Source organism: Emydura macquarii, unplaced genomic scaffold (assembly GCF_026122565.2).
Source record: "Emydura macquarii macquarii isolate MOO-44397 ecotype Brisbane River unplaced genomic scaffold, CSIRO-AGI_Emac_v2 contig_369, whole genome shotgun sequence".
Lineage (NCBI taxonomy): Eukaryota > Metazoa > Chordata > Testudines > Chelidae > Emydura > Emydura macquarii.
In genome coordinates this window covers 7,307,561-7,321,102 of record NW_027130506.1, presented here as the reverse complement: position 1 = coordinate 7,321,102, position 13,542 = coordinate 7,307,561, and the positions used below count along the sequence as shown (strand labels likewise).

Sequence of the window (13,542 nt, the reverse complement as noted above, 5' to 3'; positions counted from 1 at the left end):
AGTGTTTCTCTGGCTGTCTTTAGGGCTTCCTTGCTGCATTCCCTGTCTGCTTCTGCGGTGTTTCTGACCCTTCTCTCTCTCACACACAGATAGCTCCATCAAACAATACCCAACCCTCTGCATTTGCATTCAGAACCGAGGAAAAACCTTCGGGTGGCATGGCTGAACCAGCCTTGCACTTACCCTTTGTTTTTGGGTGGTGGTTCCTATTGTTTCAGCTATCTATTCCATAAAGGGGCTTAATTGCTTTTTACATGTACCCTAAACGATGGCTGTTTATTATGCCCCCCAGCTTCAGTGGGGTTCACCAGAATCACAGCATAACAATACCTTTAAAACCCTGGGCCAAAGACTATCCAAATGATACAGCCACACACTGGCCTATGTAGAGGGTTTGGCTAATGTCACATGTCTGAATGCAGACTTCAGACACGCACAGGGGATTTCTGTTTCTTTGTGATGCTGTAAAAGTATCATACTCGTCAGAAATGGAAATGCCCTATATGTTTACTGGGTCCATTTCCCCTGCAGGAATTAGTCTGCCATTAAAGGATGTATGCAGTGAAGAAGAGCTCTGCATGGGTTGATAGCTTGTCTCTCTGACCAAAAGAAGTTGGTCCAATAAAAGATATTACCTCACCCACCTTGTCTCACTAAAGGATATATGAGATATTTAAGCTGATGGGCTCGGTTTCAGCAAGAAGAATAAACGGCAATGGCGAAGGTAGCCTTTATTTGCAAACATAGGGCGAAATGCTGACTCCATTGGATTCGGTGGTGATACTTCTACTGACTGTAGTAGGGCCGGGATTTCACCCATATGTTTTACATGATATTGTACTACACACATTCAGAGGCAGCTTCCATTGATGACAACTGGCCCAAATCCTCGAAGGTATGTAATATGCCTAACAAACAATGGGAGTTTGGAGCCTAAATAGCTTTGAGGATCTGGCCGTCCTCCTTGAAATCATGGAAGAACAGTGAAACACAATCCCTCTCTGCTCATGCTTCGACCTCTTGAAGGGCCCAGTCTAACTCTCACTGAAGTCAAGGGAAGGACTCCCATTGCCTTCAAGGGGCATCGGATTGGACTCCTAATGTCCAAAAGCCAACTGCCTCAAACTCCGTGCTGGTGGTGGTAGAGAAGCACTCCTGATGAATGGAGGAGGCACTGTCAGGATGCTCACCAGGAGCAGAATTAATCCCTGTCATCACAAAGCTCTATTGGAAATAGAAATAAAACCTGCTCTATAACTTCATTCAGTGATAGCCATTGGTCAGAAGGACATCTGCAAAAACCGACAGATTTAAGGAACAAGGTGCTAAATCCTCTTGGTGCTCTGAGGTCATGTCTACTACACTAAGAGCATTTTGTTTGTCAGGTTATACCAGTACAAGTGCTCCTAGCATGGACACCTTTTATACCAACAAAACTGCAGTTTTGCTGGTATAATTTTCTGCAGCAGGGACTTTTGGTGGCAAAAGTGCCAGTCACAAATCACACTTCTTCACACCCGATTCTCATGGCTATGATGGCAGAAGTCTATAGTGCAGACATGGCCTGACATTCTGGCCTTTCAAGAAGAGAACTAAAGGGATAGGAATGGAAATGATATTTCTCCGTAAAATGCACGTCCTTAAAATAATCATAATTAATAATAATGTGAGACCAGATCCTCAAATCTAAACAAACCTGAATTTTGGGAGGAATTTTAAATCTGGATCCAAACGAAGATCCATATTTTTAATCTCTAGTTTTAAAGAAATGCAGGAAATGTGTATGTAAGGTTGAAGATGACATGCTGTTCATGCCCACCAGGAAAGCAGTAAACAAGCACAGGGTCAATAAGCAGAAAATCTAGACCTTGTTTCCAGTTGTGGCCCAACTTTGGGGTGTGACTTTGGGCAAGTCAATTAACCTCTCTGGACCTCAGGTTCTCAACCTATAAAATGGAGCTAATGAAACTTACCCTCCTTTATAAAGTCCTTTGAGGTCTATGACAAAGTCCTAATTATTACAATTAATTAGGGATTCTGGTTTTCAATTTCTCTTTTTTAATGATTTTCAGTGTTTATTTCTAGCTACTTTAATGTCTTGTAAATCCATAGAAAAATTATTTTTGCCAGAATTATGACCTGCAGCTGTTCAAAGAGAAATCAATTGTTTCATGAGGAATGAAATAAGGTAAAAACCCTGTAAAATGGAAACACGTAAAGGGAGAAAAATACTATAAAAATGTACAGACAGGGATACTTTGTAAGAAAGGAGAAAATGGGAATTAGTACATATCACCCTCAGACTCATTTTAATGAGAATATGTATTTTATAGACTCCAGATGTTAAGAAAGCCTCTCAGATGTGTACATCATAACAAGGAAATGTATCCAGTGACTAACATGTCTAAGCGGAGTCTTTCCAGTTCCTTTTTTAGTTTTGATCTTCTCCCTGTCACCCTAACTCAATAACCCATAGCTTTATTACCAACATGTTCTTCTGAACCCCCTTTCCTTTCCACCCAACTTATCAACCCTTCCGGAGGCCTCTTGCCTTCTAATGAGATGTCAGAAATTCACTGCAGCTCAGTGTAATCACACTCACACCAATTATCTCCCCAGTGCAACACTCTCAGCTTCCTTCATGGTCTGATATCTTTACTCGCTAGGTTAGCTCTCCGAATCAGCTTGAAAGCTTCTTGAGAGAGAGAGCACCTTGGCTCAGATCCTCAAAGGTGTTTAGGGGCCTAAACATTAAAATCAACGGTTGTTAGGCACCTAAATATCTTTGAGGATCTGGCTCTTGTCTTCTATGTCTCTGAAGCACCATGCATACCTGTAGTGGTGTCAATAATGCTCCACTTTCAAATCACTTTCTTCCTGTCACCCAGATCTGTAACCCACAGGGGATGCCTCTAGAACAATAACGATGCTCCTGTATCTGTATTTTTTACAATCCATCTAGGATTTTCTGTCCTTCTTCTATAAAATAGCAGATGCAGTAAAGACTATGGATTCTGGGTGCATGCTCAGAAAGGAAACAATCTTAGCAAAGGGATCAAAGAAAAAAAAACCTGGCTGACAAGGTGCTGAAGACTGAAGAAAATTAACATGTCTTGGGGTGAGTTGCTGAGCCAGAGAGAAGAAGATGAGAGTAAAGCTGGAGACAGGTATTAGGTAGGCAGCAATGAGTTTTGTACTTCTGCACAAGTGCAACCACACATGAACTGAAACTGATTCAGATAATAAACCCTGATCCAGGCGGACATATGGCCCTTGAAATGGTACTGCCAGCCCCTTGAGACCAAAAATGAATTTCTAGGTAAGTGCTAGTTTAGCAAGTTACAGCTTGCTGGAGGCAGGTTAATTGTTTCATGACCAGAATGGGAGAAACTGTTTTGATTCTTTGGGTTAGTACCTTTTACGAGGATCCCACTTTTCATTTTAGTGTTTGTTTACCATGTCACCTGGCAGCCCCTGCCACCATTACATTTTACTAGGGGTTGTTCAAACAGAACAAATTGATTGTCCCTGACTCAGAGAGTTTATACATGGTCATCTCCTTCCTGTATTTAGCATGTTTCCCCAACATGACACAGACACACAACTCCAAAACTCCAACTTCCATGCAGAACACAATTCTCATCTCATGTGCAAGTTGGCTGGGGAAGCAGCTAATCTTACCCCACATCAGCTGTGTATTTGAAATCAGAGATGTAGGTAATTTGAAGGAAACTATTCTACTCAGCTTCTTATACAGCACCCATCAGTGTAGTAATGCAGCGCCACTTTTTTTGGTTCAGATTACACTCCAAACCTGAGCTGAATATCTGGGTTTGAAAATGACAAGACAATAAAGCTCAACTCTCAGCTCCCAAATATTTCCTCTAAAAGTTCTCTACTAGGGATTAGATTTACCAGCAAGACCTAAAAATAACAATAACCTCCCAAACTAGGCATAAAATAAGAACTCAGAACCTTGTATGACTTCTTTCAACAAGCAGAATCAAAAGGATATTCCCACCAGCACTGATCATGTCTGTCTCGGAGGAAAAACTAATAAGGCCCTGCACTGAACTAGAGAAACGCGTTCTGTCTTCTGAAAGTAAAAAGAATCATTTAAAAATATGCAGGGCTTACGGTGGAATCGAACAACTCAGGTCAGCCCAGGAGAGCAGAGGGTTTCTATTTTGTTTGTTTTAACCACGGTTGTTGTTATTCTGGGCAAGCAGATCATTTCACCACCCGCGTGATACCGACACAGAAAGGCTCTCCCCGCCTAGCCAGTTACTCCTGAGACTAGGTAGAGGAGCTGAGAGACAGGCAGTCTATAGCCCCATTGCCACAAGAGGTGTGTATCACCATTCCGGCTAACGCCGCGCCTCACCCCGCTGGTAAAAGGCTGATCAATATCAATCGGACCAGAACCAGATCAGCTGGCGGGTGGGAGGGCGAGCTGCAGGAGGCTTTTATTATGCCGGGGAGCCTCCGCCGGGATTTCCTGGGAACCAGGACCGGGAAGACGAGCGAATCAATGTCCGGCTGCTGCGAGTTTTGTTGTCCCAGGCAAACTCCAGATCCCCGCGAGTGACCCCCCCCCCCCCAGGCGGGCAGGTTCTTCAGTGGCGCCTCGACCCCTTAGAGACCCCGCTTGTTCCAACCCACCCCCCTCCAGCACCAGCGAGCCCGAGCCAGCCTGGGGGCCGGGAGCCCCCGCACAGCGGCCAGCCGGTGGGTCACCACGGAGCTGGCCGGGGGGGGGGGGGTGGCGGGACGGAGGGCGAAGGGAAAAGGCGAGCGGTCTCTTTAAATGCTGGGGGCTGCGCTCTCGCCGGGGGAGTCCACACACACACCGCAGCCGGATCTAGAATCCCGCCCCCCCAACCGCACGCTCCGACCGGCTCCGGCTCCAGCCTGCGCTTGTTGCTGGCTCGGGCTGGAGGGAAGCGCGGCGCGGCCGGACTGTGCGCTGGGGGCGGCCAGGTGAGGGCGGGGAAGGCAGGAGCCATGAGCCGGCGGCACGCCCGCCTCGCCCCGCGCTAGCAGCCGGTCCGCCCCCCCCCGCCAACCCCGCGCCCTGGGAGCAGCAGCGGCAGCCGCCGAGCAAGTTTCCGGGCACAGGTGGAAGAGGAGGCGGTCGGAGGAGGAGCCGGAGCCGGGGGAGGGGAGCAGGTGAGGACACGCGGGCGGGCGGGCGCACCTGGCCGCCGGGCTGCGGCTGGCGGAGGAGGGTGAGTAGCAACCCCCCGGCGGGAGCGGGGAGCGGGGCAGGACCGGAGCCGGGTGGGGGCTGCAAAGCCAGGCAGTGCCTCTGGCTCCCCGCCGCCGGGCTCCTCCTGGCGGAGCTGCTCCCCGCAGCCTGCGATCAACAGGTGGGACTGCACCCCCCCCCCCCCAGCTCCGCTCTCCCGGCCCCTTTCCCCGGCCGCCGCCAGGGAGAGTCGCAGCCCCCTGGCGAGCGCGACTCCCGCTAACAGGTGGCCCGGCCCGCCCCGCTCGGGGTCCGCGCGTGCTTTGCAACTAACCCGGGGGGGGGCGCCGCGCTCTCCCCCCTGCCTTTGTCTCGGCCGAGGGACGGCGCGCTCGGCCGGTGGGTGGCCCCGCTCCCCTTCGCATCGTGTGGGCCCCCTCTACGCTCAGCCAGCGGAACTGCAGCGTGTGCCGGGGCCCTCTCGGCTCTGCCTGTGCATTGCACCCCCCCGGGGCCCGAAACAAAGGGATCTGCGCCGGCACCCCGCAGCCCCTCTCCCCAGGGAGCGGAGGCGCGTTTATTCCCCGCCCCGCCGTGCTCTCGGAGCGCGGGCCAGGCAGGCCCCGGCATCGCCAAAGCCGGGGGAAGACTCGGGTCTGGTTCTGCCGCCGAAGGTCACCGCCAGGACGGTCGAGTTGGGGGGGACGGGGACCTGGGGGCAGTGCTGTCTCCTTCCCCCGTAGCCACTCGCCTATTGCGCTGCCTGTCGCTGATGGCGGTGTTGCTTTCTCCTTGCAGTGGGCATGGGGAACCAGGTGGAGAAACTGACCCATTTAAACTACAAGGAAGTTCCCACAGCCGACCCCACCGGCATGGACAGAGACGAGGGCCCCAGGATCGGGGTGTCCTACATCTTTTCCAATGACGACGACGAACTGGAGCAGCAGCAGCAGGACTCAGTGGGGCAGGATACGGGAGGCGAGCACCCCCCACCCCAGCCCTATGAGCCCCGGCTGCAGGAGGTGGAATGTGCGGTCTATTACCGGGATGAGTGTATCTACCGGAAGAGCTTTGCTGGGGACAACACTCCACCCGAGGAGAGGGATGGAGGAGGTGGGGGGCAGCTGAGCACCTACACCCCAGAGAACCTGCTGAACCGGTGCAAAGCGGGTGACCTGGTGGAGTTTGTGTGCCAGGCCCAGTACCCACACTGGGCAGTGTACGTGGGGGATTTCCAGGTAGTGCACCTGCACCGGCTGGAGGTGGTGAACAGCTTCCTGACCGATGCCAGCCAGGGCAGGAGGGGCCGCATTGCCAACTATCTGTACCGCTACAAGCCCCTCAGCCCGGCCGTGGTGGTGCGGAACGCCCTGGAGCAGGTGGGCTGCAAGGATCGGGAGCTGAGCTGGAGGAACTCGGAATGCTTTGCTGCCTGGTGCCGCTATGGCAAACGGGAGTTTAAAATCGGCGGGGAGCTCCGCATAGGGAAGCAGCCCTACCGGTTGCAGATCCAGCTGGGGGATAAACGCAGCCACACGCTGGAGTTCCAGAGCCTGGAGGATCTGATCATGGAGAAGAGGAGGAATGATCAGATCGGTAGGGCTGCTGTGATCCAGGAACTCTCCAGCCACCTGCAAGCTGCAGAGGAGGAGGAGGATCCAGGTGCCCAGACTGCTGCTGAGTAGCACCATCATGCTGCTTAGGCTGGTTGATGGGGATTAAAACTGAAGGCTGCGAAATTGAGCTGTTATAAGCCCTTTGGGCTGCTTCAGTGCAGCTTCATTCCAATCACATGTGAAAGGAAGGGGGAAAGCTGATTAAGTGTCTGTGCTTTAGTACTTAACTCCTTCAGTGCTTGGTAAACCGCTGACTTAGTTGTAGAGGGTAAAACTCAGGGAGATTCCACCACCCGCATGCGTTACCCTCGCCCCCAAACCATCTCTTGGCTGCCAGTAGGTATGGTTTTGCATAGTGCAGACTGCTCAGTTTCTACTGACTGAGAGGGACATGAGGGCATCAGTACCATTAAGAAGGAGCCAGCACCTTGTAGGATGGGGCCCTGTAGCTTTCAAGTGCATGACTGACAGACTGTCCTAGCTGGGAAGTTCATTTTCCCCTGCAAGCTCTTTACCTTGGTCTGCTGGTGCCAGACCTTTGTGGCTTCCCATCCGACCCCCAGTCCTCAAAGGATTTAAGCGATAAATCACGGTTAACTTTGTGAAATAGGATTTGACGTGCACATCTTAATTAAAGTAACTTGCAGATGGGCTGAGGGAATCCCTGCCTGCCTGTTTGTGAGTGGCTTCCTTTTATGTACAATGAATTGTTTAGAGCTGAAATGTCCTGGTGGGGTGGGAAATGACTCTAAGTGGAGGTTTACTGTGATCAGAATTGTTTCAGTGCATCACAGAGCATAGACAGCATTTGGGGACTATCAAGAGGTTTAACTGCATCAGCATCTGTTATGGGTTTGATCCTGCTCCCACTGAAATCAGTTGCCAAGTTCCCAGTGATTTCTGGGGTGCAGGATTGTGCCCTATAAGCAGCTGCCTGATGTGTTTTAATCCATTTGGGCAAGCTAGGGATAAATTTAACCCGAAGAGGGGTAGCCTACCATTTTGTCCAAACCCCCCCAGAGGTGGGAGTGTCTAGCCACTATCAACATTGCATCAGTTGTGTTTTAAGGCTATAGTACAAATAGCACTCTGAAGCGATTGCTTAAACACTTAAGCACGGGGACTAAAGCATGTCTTGAATTCCACTGCCTGGGATCTGTGGGCTAGTGATTAGCTGGTAAAATTCCTAATGGTAGAGGTCAGGGGAAGTTGCACAATGTCTTTGCACAGTGGTAAAAGTGCTGTAACAGGAAGTGATTGTGGATGAGGGGGAAGCCCAGTATCGGGAGGAAGAGAGGGAAAGGGAATACATTCCCTAACTGGGAAGTTACTGTACATTCAAAGCTGGGGAAATTGTTTTCTCCCACTACAAATAAATCCCTAAATTCAAGGTTCTGCTTTGTTTTTGTTGAGTTGTCCTGGCACGCAGCTGAGCGATGTCACTAGAGTAGGAAAGAGGGAATAGTCATTCTCCTTGTGTGATATCTCATGAAAGTTGCTTGAGTAGTCCCATCAATTAAATACATTTGGAGGAGGACAAGGGGCTACATGTCTCTAATATTACCTACCAAAGTAGCGCTGCTGAGTAGAGCAACTCTTTTTGAACTGGATCCCTTTTTAATCTCTTCAGTATACATTTTCCTGTGGACTGCTAATATAAACTTCCCTCCCTGTTAATAGCTAAGAAACTAAACTGAGGATGAGCTAGAGTTAATTTTCAATAGTAGAAATCAATATTTTAAAATAAACATGCAGTATATTAAAAGGACTGTTTTCTCTGCAGTTGATTACTTCACTGCTTGGTGCATAACTCTATTTTACAATCTCTGTTTTTTAAGATTAGGGAGAGAAGCCAATCAGTCATAAATAAGCAGATACCAACCTTGGAGTAATTAAGACTATATGAAGCTGCTTTCATGTGTATGAAAGGAAAATTGGCTGCAAATAGACTTCCATTGTTGTGAATCTTAAGCGGACAATGCAGAGTTTCCTCCCCCATTTAAAAAAAATTGTTACCTCTTATGAAGAAGTTTATTTGGGGAAAAAATATAGCAACTTAGGGGGTTATGCACTTAAACACATAGCACCTTTTTCCTTAATACATGATTTCTATGCTTTAATTTTAGGACATAGATTTCTCGGCTCCTACGGAGAATTTGTTAAACATAAAAGCTCCTTTAGAATGTTGTGGCTCAGGCTTTTGTAGTGATGAAATCTTTCCTTTCCTCAATATGCAGTTGAGTCATACGTCAATTACTGTGATCATTAAACAAACAGGCAATGTTGCTCAAAAAGCATGAGAACTAGCCCTGGCTGAACCGGACTGTAATAAGGTTAACATGTGGCTATTTCTCTGTTCAGCCACCATTAACTGTTTAAGGTTTGTATCAAGGAGGTCTTTCTAAACAGAATGAAGGAGAGCTTTTCTCTCTCACACACATATATAATTGGTTATTCTGAATAGAATAAGACAGGCTTAAGATCAGACCATGAATAAATGTTTAGCTCTTGTTCTTAGTCCTGAAATTTTGTATGGAACAAAGTTTATTCACTATGTAATATATGTATGTAAAATAATATTTTCTTACCACTATTTTTGAAAGTTAAAAATAATTCCCTGATGAAAATCTTACATTTTGAAAGTAAGTTGTTATGCACGTTGTTCTGATGTCCCCTGAATGGATTTATTTTTGTCATTAATGATCTAAAGAATTTTCAAGGTCCTACAGGATGGAAACTGCTATAGCTGTCAAACATTTCATATCTAAAAGGTACTAAACTGTGTGTCTATGAAAATACTTTTCCCCTGTATCTGAAATATCAGCACTAACAGTTAGACCTCTCATCCTTCTTCTGAGACATAAAATGTTTGTTTGATAAAAACAAGACAAAACGTCTTCCCTGCTGGAGAACTGAAAAGAAAGCTTGTTAAGATGGAAGTGAAACTATTTTGTTGTCTCATGTAGTTATTAATGCACACCTTACTTAGCACACAGTTTGGTACAAATCTGCACGCAGATAGAGTTACAGACACTCAAGCTTGAGATGGAGTTATAGTAGAGCTGAGGTGGGAAGCTTACTCAATAATAGTCAAACATACTAGAGTATTCCTTAACAGCTACATCTCACCTTCTTGCTTGAGTTCAGTGATGCTTATGCTGCGAAATATAGAACATCCTATGTATTCTCTTTGCACCTAGAGAATGGGTGTAACTAGAATACGTAAGTTTGAGTTGCAGAGGATTTTGAAGAGGGGATTTATAACCCTCTCCTGCTCCTTCATGATATGAGAAGAATGACTGACAGTCTTTTGTGTTAAAGCTTTTGCTGCTTGTGCTTTACCTTACTAAGATCAGCAACATCAAGTCTGCTTTTCCTGGGTAGTATTAGAGGATTGCTTTGGAAAGGGGATGGGTCATATGTCTGTTATGATCAGTCACACCTGTAAAGAGATGTCTGTTGAATCTTTAACTTAGACACCTTTTCTCCCAACTGTTGTTTAGGCAGTACTATTAAATAGATGCTAACTAGCACGAGCAAACCAGGTTTAAGCAGTCTGATTCAAAACCCCTCTTAGACCCTGATCCTGCAAGGAGGTGCAAGAGATGATTGCAGGAGAAGTAATGTAGTTATTCAGCTTTCAGTCTCCTGTGACTCTTTTTTCCATTTGCCACAGAGTCTTCCAGGGTAGACTAGACTGGAATTATTAGAGTATATATTTAAAACAAAACAGAAAAACACTTTTGTTTAAGCCTTTTATGCCTTTGTTATACAGCACAGAGACAGGTACATGTCTATTTTTTCCTTTGCAGGTCAATTTTATAATTAGAAAATCCAGGCCTGATTCTTATACTGAGCTGAATTAAGGACCTGATTTAGCAATGGCCTTAAGCATGCACCTAACTTTTAGCTTATGAGTAGGCTCCTTTGAAAATCAATCAATGCATATATTCCTCTCGGAATCAGGGCCTATGGGTCTATACTTAGCCCCACAGTGTGAGGGGAAGATCTGACACTGATCTGTTTGAGGGTGGGAGAGGAAACGAGGAAAATTCCCATAGGGGGATGTTTTAAAGGGTGAATTTTGCCCAAATAAGGTGCAGGGGAATCCGGATCAAATGACACAGAATGGACAAAACTCTGCCCGCAGTTGCATCCTGAAATCAGTGGATGGCATGAGTTCAGCAGAGGGCAGCAGTCTACTCAATAACTTACAGTTGTAAATTAGGATGTTAGCATTACAGAATATCTTCCAAACTCTTCTGTCTGGTCATGTTAGAACCTTGTATTTGCATCTCTAGGCCCCAGAAGTGTAAATGTAATGCGACTCCAGTCAGGAAATGCAGATGAGCTGTCTATTTCCCCAAGCTGTCAATGTTTTAGATGCAAAAACTCTTTTCTTGGAAAAGACTTTCTAACAAAACCTCCAGCTTGATTAAGTTGTTTTGAAAAACATGATTTGAACACTTACCTTCCATTAGGGGGGGAAATAAACTTAGAATTATTTCAGGTTGTCCATTCGCGATTCTCTTTGAAGGCAAAGTATTGATTATAGCAACTCTTCAGAAGCTCAGTCAGGCAGAGTGATGGTCTGCTTGGTTTAAAAACAAAACAAAAACACTAGTAGTTTCAGAAACTATATTTTCTTATTTGAAAAAATATTTTCTTCAGCGTGAAAGAATCCAGAGAGTGGGTCTGAACTTAGTTATACACAAGTTTTGTATCAATGAAACATGTGTCCTTTTTTTATATAGTTTTCAGATTTAATTTCAAATGTTTTCTCTCAGTACTAAACTAGGTAACAGATTGCATCTTACTGGGATACATTTAATCCAAACTTTAAATGTGAAAGTTTTTTAGTCTTTATGAAAGACTTATCCCTGGTGTGTGTGAGCTTTGTTTGTCAGGTGCTTTGCCACCTGTGCTTTTTGACAATTAGCTACACCAACTGTAATTATTATTGCCATGTGGGAACAAATATTTTTGAAAGCAGAATTTCAATTTTATATGACAGATCAGCTATGAAAAATTAAGTAAATGTAGATAATTGCATAGTTTCTAAATGCAGTTTCTTATTCTTAAAGGAACCTACTGTATTACTCACTTGTGTTGAATCAACCACATTTATGAATTGAAGTGCAGTGAAAAATCTGAGGTCACATTCATCATTGAATAGGTTTATGCTTCTAAAACCACACCCCTGTGAGTTTAAAAAAAAAAAAAAATCAGGGCAACTTCAAACATCCATGTTTCAGACAATTTTTTTCCATTAATGTTGAATTAAAAGTTCTCTACACATACCTGACATTTTTATTTAACACTGCAACACTTCATGAAATCATCACAATAACAAATGTAATCGCAAAGTGATTTTTTTCCTCCATGAGCCTTTTTCTGTAAGCAGTCTGTCAGTAAATGTTGAATTGTTAGTGCAAGTATCACTTCTTTACCTAAGAAAGAAGTACAGACTCCTGATTGTACCATTTCCTTCAAAATGAAGGGCATTGCATAGTAACTAAAATGAAATAAAAGATTTATATCATCTTTCCAAATCTTGTTCGGCTTTGAACTATATTTTTTTCCTCTTGCTTGTTTGGGAAATTTTAGTGACCTTTCTCAAAATGGATGTAGCAGGTAAAAAACACTTGACAATCCAGCTGCCCCTAGATTTCAAATGGAAATCAAAGCATCTCTGGTTACACTGTAGGTCTGAGGGGGACAGAAGAGCAATCTCTACATAGGGCCAGATCCTCAGTTGATTTAATTGTCTGTGACGCCACTTAATTTGAGGATCTGGCCCATAATTTAATAATGAAGTCAGCAGAAGATCATATATTATTTGTAGACACCAAAGCATGTGGTGGTTGTCAATAGCTGTGAGAGTGAGAAGGGGAGCACAATGAAGATTTCATGTAAACTCTCAGTAACTTCCCAGTCATCACACTAACAGTGTTATCATGCCATGGATTTTGAAACTTTGGCGATCTTATGGGATCTGAATTGTGCCTTCTGATAAGCGTTCATATCAGGAACAAAAAGTTTAATAGTGAAGGTTATGATTGTCATAATAATCATTAAGCCTGGATATCCCTAGGGTGGAAGTTCTTATTCCAATTTGTCATGTCCTCTAGTGCTCACACTACTAAAAAATTATATGACAAGCCAAATGTACTTGTTCCTAGCTTGAAAGAGTTCTGTCTCCCACAAATGGACTGAGTTTGTTTATGCAAGAATGTTTTTGTTGACTAAAAGACCATCCAGAGTAAGTTTATATGCAACACGTGTTCTGTAACAAAATTTATTTGTTAACCATGCTAATAGAAACCTCTCTGGGACTTAAGTTGCCTTTGGCAATCTACAAACAGAAAACACTAATACGATCAAAAGTGGGTTTGGAACAATTTAAGGAAGGATGGCCCTGGTCATCAGGGGGCCTGGATTCAATTCAAGGCTCTGCTACAGCCTTTCTATGGGTCTCTGAGCAAGTGTCCCAGGCTGAGATCCTCCAAGGTATTTCAGTACCTAATTTCCATTGAAACTAATGGGAGTTAAGCACCTAAATATCTTTGAGGATCTGGGCCTTAGAGAGGGTTGTCAATTCTGGAGGTTTAATCACATGACCATCTTGAATTCAAGATTAATCTTTAATTCCTGGAGACTCCAGGTCAGTCCTGGAGGGTTGGCATCCCTTACCTTAGAGCAAACTCTTCAAAGGGGCCTAATGCCCATTTTCAAGGG

The 13,542-nt window shown here is 45.3% G+C and overlaps 1 protein-coding gene across 2 annotated transcripts; it reads left to right on the top strand.

Annotated features, from left to right (window-relative positions):
* The first annotated feature begins 4,771 nt into the window (after positions 1-4,771).
* LRATD2 (LRAT domain containing 2) lies at positions 4,772-12,243 on the top strand. 2 transcript variants are annotated; one of them, XM_067531399.1, is made up of 2 exons: positions 4,772-5,169; positions 5,987-12,243. In XM_067531399.1, exon 2 carries the CDS (start codon positions 5,992-5,994, stop codon positions 6,871-6,873), a length of 882 nt encoding a protein of 293 aa, XP_067387500.1. In that variant the 5' UTR covers positions 4,772-5,169; positions 5,987-5,991; the 3' UTR covers positions 6,874-12,243. The 2 variants fall into 2 exon arrangements, with proteins under 2 accessions (XP_067387500.1, XP_067387509.1); XM_067531408.1 differs by lacking the exon at positions 4,772-5,169 and adding an exon at positions 5,176-5,228.
* Positions 12,244-13,542: the final 1,299 nt, after the last annotated feature.

Coding starts and splice junctions, on each gene's coding strand:
- LRATD2 (XM_067531399.1), top strand. CDS start 5,992: ATGGGGAACCAGGTGGAGAAACTGACCCATTTAAACTACAAGGAAGTT.